Below are 7,874 nucleotides of genomic sequence, written 5' to 3' on the forward strand. Positions count from 1 at the left end.
CCCCCCCCCCCCCCCCTTTTCCTTTTTCCCCCCCCCCCCCCCCTCTTTTTTCCCCCCCCCCCCCCCCCCACTGAGCTCTTTCTCTCTTCTTTTCCTCACCTTGTGGCACATACAGAGCTTTGAAAAGGTCTGCTTACTCCTTGCATTTTTTTTTCCTTCACATTTTCCCAAGTTGCGACCACAAACTTTAACATATTTAACAACGAATTAATGGGACGAACCAACACAGACAGTAGAGGGAGTAGTTTTCAGAATTTTTTTTTTTACGAAAAACATCCCAAGTGTGCCGTTTTGGTTTTGTATTCAGCCCCCTTTTACATGCACAAACATAAATGAAGCTCAATGAAAACAACTTTTCTTAAAAGTCACCTAATAAGGAATAAAAATGTACCTGTGTGTGAAAGTTATTCAAAGATCTGTTGTATTTCACCAGAAGAAGAAAACAGAAGAGAATGTGTTCTGGTCAGATGAGACCGTAACACTGTTACTGTAAATCACCATTTCTATTACAGAACACGGTGGTGGCAGCGTCATGCTACAGAGAACTGATTCTTCTGACAGGTTCAAAGTTATATATTTTACCTTTACAAACAATTTGAAGTAATATCAGTTTGGAGGGGCCCAATCAGAGTTCTCACCCTAATCATCGGGGATGATTAGGGTGATGACAAGGAGGCCTTCCAGTCTCAAAGACTTATCACCAAGATAAATCGACAAAATAAAAGTGGAAATGTGCAAAAGCTGGTTGACAATTGTAGAAAAAGTATAAATAAAAACACATAAGCAACAATGCTGTAAAGATGATATTATTTATGTGCTGGTTAACCTTCAACTATCATAAACAGAAAGCCGGAGCTACAGTCAAAATGTTTTAGATTGGCATATTCGTCGTTAAAACGACCCAGTCTTTGTCCAGGTCTAAATCCGACTGAGAATATTGCAAAAAAAGAACAAACAACAACGTTGCCAAATTGGTAAATGCTCCAGAAAAAAAAGACGGCTGAATACAGATATACGACGCTCTAGTCCTTGTATCCCTTTTTCTGTCACTTCACAAATATGCACATCTTTGTGTTGCTACATAAAATCCTAATAAAGACATTGGAAATTTGTTGTGACAAAATATCTCAATATGTGGAAGCGGTATGGATACTTTCCCAAGGCACTGTATTCATCTTCTGAAGACATCTTTTCTTTTCCTCCTGTTGTTCTGCTGCAGCATTTCCCCTCTTTGCTCTTCATTTTGATTTGGACTTGTGGGAGACTCCGAAATCACAATTATATATAATCACAGCCTCTATCAAACCCAACTGTCCGACGTGACCGCAATATGTATTTTTGTCGGCATGTCAGACTGCAAATGTTGTAAAAATGTTGTTCATTTTGCTAATTGCACAAAAACACAAAGTAACACTTTTTAGTCTCCAGGCACCAGCGCTCAATATCACAACTACTCCTGCAGCAACTTCATTAATCTGTTGGTTATTTTCTTACTAATAGGTCAATTGTTTGACCTGCAGGGCTGGTGGAAAGGCCATTTAAATAGATTAAGATGTCTTTCTCGTTCAGCCAACTGGAACTAATTTAAACACATTCGATGTATATCATTTGTAAGGGAGAACACCTTAATTGTTCTCCTGTAAGCTGAGCTAAGCGCTTTCCCACCTGGAAAAAAATAAAATAAAATAACTGAAATAAATAGTCCTCGTCACACTGAGTGCTTTATTCAATATCATTTTGAATATATTGGGGATATTTAGGAAATTAAAGTCTAATGTTATGTACACACAAGCAGCAGTCTTCATAATACCACACACACAAAAAAAATACATTTTCTTAGGACTCCCCCCTCCTCCTCACATCACAAAAGTAAGATTTCAAACCCAAACTCAGCACCACGTGTACATGCGTGTGAGGATTAACGCACCGAATATCCGTGTAGCCTGTGCGTGCATGTGTGTGATCGAGACAAAAAGTCGTTTTTGTGCCGCTTCCTCAGCTTCCCAGTGTCTACAGCTGTTCATCGCTGCTCTGCTTCTTATGCTTTGTTTGGTTCCCACATGCTCCCTCTCTCCATTTTTTTTTCTCCTCCCCTCCCTCCCGCCACTCTATAATAAGAAGAAACCTGTCATCCTAACATAGCTCATACTTTATAGAAGCCAGCAGCCCTGGGAGGGAGAACTACCAAAGAAGGCAATAACTCGAGTCTTAACAAAGAAACCGCAGCCGCGCTGAACCGGCAGAACGGACTGGAAGACAGTACGGCCTCCGCAGAGGCGAGCCGCCGCTAACCAACCATCTTATGCAGTGTTAAATTTGTTTACAATGCACACTGTGTGTCATAGGAGCTGTAAAAATACAGGGCATGTTTTATCCAATATGGAAATATTCATGGGTCACAAATCTTGCATTTCTTAATTCACACGAGTAAAAAGGAAAAAGAATATATATATATATTTTCAGTTTATATGAATATTTTTCTTTTTCCAGCAGCATTTGCATATTCCATCGCAAAAACAAAATTTAGGGTCATGCATAACATTCCTTAATTACAGAAACAACATATCAAATATTAAAATTAAGAGGGTTTTTTCTCTCGCCCTCTTAAAGATAGCTGAATTAAATAAGGCCATCTGAGGAATACAAAAATTATTCATGAGCCAGTAAGCAGGGGAGTTTAATAAATACATCTTAGTCATTGAGAAGTAAATATAAGGAGGTGGGATGGACTCTGAGCGCACAACTCATCAAGTTCAGTAAAACGTCTCATGTCGTGAATTTGCACAGAATTTAGCTTCTTTTTTTAACCCTGGCAACTCAAACTTCAGACATTTTTATTTCTTGTTTTCACCTCCTTACTCACTCTGCTCTACCAAAAAAAAATTTTGAAACTCCAGACTGGTAGATGGAGAATACTGAATAGAGAAAAATTATGAAAAGTCCAGGCTGAGCATGTTCAGCACCCTCTCCGTTTTTTGACACCCCTGTTGAAGATGTGCAAAATGTTTAAAATGCAAACCTATTAAAGTAGTTGCATAATTTCCCTCTGAATAAATCTAACAATAAGATTTACACACTTATTATTTGTTTTACCACTCATCCTCCTCTTTGTGTGGGGTACAAGATAAAATTAGGCCCTCATCCAGCCTTATTTGTCACAGTTCCAGTTTTTTTACTTAAGATTTACCTCAGAAATTATAGCGTTTCCTTCATTAAAGACAACCAGGAGGAAAGACATTTATGTTGTTATAACCCACAATCGAGCCCAAAGACTTGGACTAACACAACCTTAGTGTTGCCTACTTCTAGATCTACAGCACCCTGCAAAAAAATAAAAATACATTTGCACATCTTAAACTTTTCCACATTAGTCGCATTACAACTGCAGACCATTATGTACCTTAGCAGTTTAAAGCAGTTTTACTTTTACTGACACTGTTCCAACTATAATCTGAACATTGGCATAAATTTGGCACAACTGCAATCCTACCAAGACGTCCACTTGATCAGAGATACAGCCGAGAGCTGCAGAGATCCACAGGAGAAACGTCACAACACAAAATCTGTTGGTTGTGAATTACATTAATCTGTTCTTTTGTGAAAAGTTGTTAGAAGAAAACCATAACTAAATGCAACTTTATGGTCTACATACAAAACATCATTTGTAGCAACAAAGCTAACACAGCACATCTTCTTGAGAAATAGTAGTGGTAGCGTTATTGTGGGTCCTGGTTGGAGGGACGAGGGAAATCCAATGAGGAAACCCCCCCGAGGTCGTACGGGATCGTTATCAGCCATCTTTAATCGTGACAGAAAATCTCTGGTCGTGAGCTGGAAGCGGCGGCCTGCAGTCGTCCAGTGTGACAGGCGTCCCGACCAAAGACAGCCCGCAACAGAATGTCAAAATGTTTCTGTGACCGAAACATCCGATTTCTGTCCTCCTCATTGTCCCAGTCATGAGCACGTCTCCTGCTGCTTCCTCTCCCCTTCCTCTTCTCGCCGTCTTGCTCTAATAATAAATGCATCAACGCCCGTAACTCACTGTCCGTTCCCCGACTGACTGACTGACGTGTCTGTCGGATCTCTCTGACAATGCTTTTCCGCAGTAGCAAGCCAGTGCTGTCTGCCATCTTCTGTCGCTCGGTGTGACACGACTTGCCGTCATATCAAGTTCGCAGAGGGTGGCATGTTTAAGTTCTCTACCCCTTTGTGAGACCGCACAGTGAGTGCCGAGCTGAAGAGGCTGCAAAACAGCAGGGCGATGCTGCCGCACACACAACCCGAGCTACGATGGCCTGGTTTAGTTACTACATCGGACTAAGCAAAATAGCCTAGTCAAAGTCCATGCCGTAACGTAATCAAAAATCTTTGGCAAGTCTAGCACTTTGGTGCATGAATTATAATCCTTTATGTCAAGATTTTTTTTTTTCTTCCCCAAAGTTCTTATGATTTTCTTAAGACATAAAATATAGGTGGGGGGAAAAAAAATTTCTAGGTGATCAGTTGTAATTTTCTTCCATACATCAGTAGTGTTAGTCTTAAGGGTTTAGTTGATGTCACACTATTTTTTTTACCTACCAGACTTCTCCACAGTAGAAGTAGGGCCTGGATTTTCCTGAGTTGGTCGACCTGCTTCTCTGTCTGTCTGCCACATTGGATTTAACAAAAATGTTCTTGGACTCGCGGTTCCTGGCCAGTAGTTGATGGTGTGTTGCGTGACGCACCAGTGTCCACTTCAGTGGTCTGTGTGCATTTGCAACATACATATTCACAAGAAAATGGCCCCTAGATGGCTGTCCACTGCAGTGACCGCTACGCATGAAAAGGCTAGTGTGTTGTTCCACTGCATGAAATGCTTGTTGTGAAAATTTAAATGTTTGGTGATAAAATGTAAAAAAAAAAAAAAAAAAAAAAAACTGGATTATGCTGGATCTCCAACTGAACTGAGAGACAAAACGGAGGATTTCCAACATCATTCTGACAAAACTACTAGGCTTGATTTAATTCTTTTGCAAGAAAAGCTCTGACACAACTAACTAAAACGTTGCGTCTGAATTCTTGAGCATATCTGGACATCACTTTATACACAGCAGAGATTTGAGGAAGCAAAATCCTTTCCAAAGAAAGCTTTTTTTTTTCTAACTTTACAGCACGGCTCCTCACTAAACAATGTGTGTTCAGCTCCATTTGGCCTCCATTTATAAATTTGAAGTCGATGGCGACCATTTCTGCACAACTGCTCCTTGTGAAAGGTGTCCGCCGTTGGCCCGAGCGGAAAGATAACTTTATCTGGAATGTTGTCAGCTGGAGCATCAGGACAGCAGGCGGGCGGAGGGGACATCTGTTCAAAGCTCCTTTGTTTCCCCATCTCTCTTTTGTTCTTCCTCTTATCAATATTCACACCAGGCGTGTTCACTTCACTCTCCGTTCTGCTGAGCTTTACGCGCAGGTCACCGTACGAGTCACGTCTTCTCATTTTGCACGCAAGCAAATGCAGGCGGGACGGTCGGGTGCTCGAGTACAGCCGAGCAGGTCGGAGGTGCGGCTCGCTTTGAGGGAAACAGAGAAGCAGAACGAAAGCTCCCCTCGAGGGGATCGGACACAAGAACGGAGGGATCAGAGACGGAGAAAGGCGAGGACAGCAGACGACAAGCCGTTATCTGTTTGAGGTCACCGTTCCCCCCCTTGTAGAGATTGCTTGAACAGAAAAACGTCTCGGCGATTTGGCGTGCGTGGAAGGTGACGGAGAACGATAAGGGATCCCAATAGCATTCTCTCCGCGTGCGAGGGAATCAGATAATTCAGGGTGCTGGGGAAAGGTTACCCGAGACTAAACTCCTTATCAGTTGTTGCTGAAGGTTGCAGCATTTCGTTTTGTTTAAAAAAAAAAAAAAAAAAAAAGACCAACAAAAATCAATCCAGATAGGCAAACAGGTTGTATCAAAAATGAACCGTGTGCTTTCACCTGCACTGTGGCAACAAACTGCAAGACAAGAGCTGCAGACACCTCTTCTCATTCTGACACATGCCAGGTGTGAGGTGAGGAAATGCACACGGAGCTGTGTGTTTTAAAATTCAAGGAACACGGCATGCGGCTCAGGGATGAAGTTGATAAAAGTTTAAAGTATAGTCGGGTTATAGAGAGAGAAAAAAAACAACCAGAAGATTTGAATTCCCTTACAGGCAAGTTTTAAATCCTTTATCTGGAAAGGACGAGCGAGCGAAGGTTATGCGGAATCACCTGCGTTTCTATCAGACGAGTGTGATACTTTGTTCCGCTCATGTCGTATTTCCGTTAAATCAGAGATGGAGTTAAAAATCACACGTGAATAAGTCTGTTCAGTAAAAAACACGCAGCGCCATCATCCTCCTACCACTTCCCGTTGCCGTCTTCCTGTTGTAGTGACATCTTGTCGGTCGTCACGAGAAAAGCGCCTCCATTGCAAGACGGACTCATTTCGACAAAGCTGAAAAACAACCTCATCCTAGCGAAAAAACTTTCTGTCTTAGGACGCGAGTTTTTATTTTAATTTTCAGAATTTCACTTTGCGCAGCTACATAGTGGATGGAAACGCAGCGGCAGTAGACATTACATCAAAGCTGCTTTATCACGTCATAAAATGTGGGGGGAAAAAATTGTAATAATTCCGAGTACTTTTGTAAGGCAGCTGAAAACTTTACAGTCTTACCCCTCACTCACCACACAGTTTAGTTTCTTTTTTTTCCTCACCAAAATCAATTTCTACCCTTTGCTTTCTCCCTCTGGCATGAAGAGAACTTTCTGAAACCCTCCCATGAGGCTTTACAATGGGCAGATGGGGATTTGTAGGGTTTAGTTTGCAACTCATCTCTTCCTCTTGCTGTTTAACAAAAGCCTCTCAACTTTTCTGTCTCTACTATTGAAAAGCCACTCTGCTCGACAGGCCCTTGGATATATTTTCGTAATCACCGGTGTATTTGCACCTTTTTTTTTTTTTTTTTCTCCTGTTCTCGTGCGATTAAAGCAAGTACGGCTCCCGATGTGTCCCGATGACGACTAGCATCTCTCCGTCTCTCTCCGGTGCTTTTGCTCCGCAGTACCAGCAGGAGATCGCAGTGCTGCAGGAGAAACTGCGCGCCTCCGTGCAGAAGCTGGAGGAGTACGAAGCCCGTCTGAAGGGTCAGGACGAGCAGGCCCAGAAGGTCCTGCTGGAGTACCAGGCCAGGCTGGAGGAGTCGGAGGAGCGTCTGCGTAGGCAGCAGGACGACAAGGACCTCCAGATGAAGAGCATCATCAGCCGGTACTGGAGGAAGCGGAGTGTGCGTGCTGCTGTGCGTTTGCTCTGTAGCTACTTAACAGTTGTGTCCCCATTTGTTGTTGTGACACCCAGGTTAATGTCGGTAGAGGAGGAGCTGAAGAAGGACCACTCTGACATGCAAGCGGTCGTGGACTCTAAACAGAAGATCATTGATGCGCAGGTCTGTCGAAACATTCATTGTAGACTGATATCACTGCATACAAGAAGATGTTTAATTCATTTTTTTGCATCTAATCTGGGAAAGCTCCAGTGGTTGAACAGAATATACCTGTTCTCTCTTTCTTTCTCTTTTTTTTTTTTGTTTTTCCTGAGAAACAACATTTACTTTTATGACTCCTTTTACGGTGCAGAAACAAATTTCAGATATACGTCTCTCAAGTCAAACTGGAAAACATCCGCCCCCGCAGCATGGCATTAATGCAAATTCACGCACAGACAAACAAAGGTCATTAATCTCCTTCACGCCCACAGTAACGAGTGTGTGTGTGTGTGTGTGTGTGTGTGTGTGTGTGTGTGTGTGTGTGTGTGTGTGTGTGTGTGTGTGTGTGTGTGTGTGTGTGTGTGTGTGTGTGTGTG

At 42.4% G+C, this 7,874-nt stretch overlaps 1 protein-coding gene across 7 annotated transcripts in view; it reads left to right on the forward strand.

The window, feature by feature from the left end:
• LOC106955327 (disabled homolog 2-interacting protein) overlaps nt 1-7,874 on the forward strand; it is a 105,472-nt gene that overhangs the window by 91,645 nt on the left and 5,953 nt on the right. For all 7 annotated transcript variants that reach the window (XM_015045432.1, XM_015045434.1, XM_015045433.1 and 4 more), the window contains 2 exons: nt 7,078-7,280; nt 7,371-7,458. In XM_015045432.1, the coding sequence (XP_014900918.1) occupies nt 7,078-7,280; nt 7,371-7,458 (291 nt within the window). The remainder of the gene's footprint in view (nt 1-7,077; nt 7,281-7,370; nt 7,459-7,874) is intronic.

The sequence above is a fragment of the Poecilia latipinna genome, unplaced genomic scaffold (assembly GCF_001443285.1).
Source record: "Poecilia latipinna isolate Pla-1442-1.1 unplaced genomic scaffold, P_latipinna-1.0 Scaffold726, whole genome shotgun sequence".
NCBI lineage: Eukaryota > Metazoa > Chordata > Actinopteri > Cyprinodontiformes > Poeciliidae > Poecilia > Poecilia latipinna.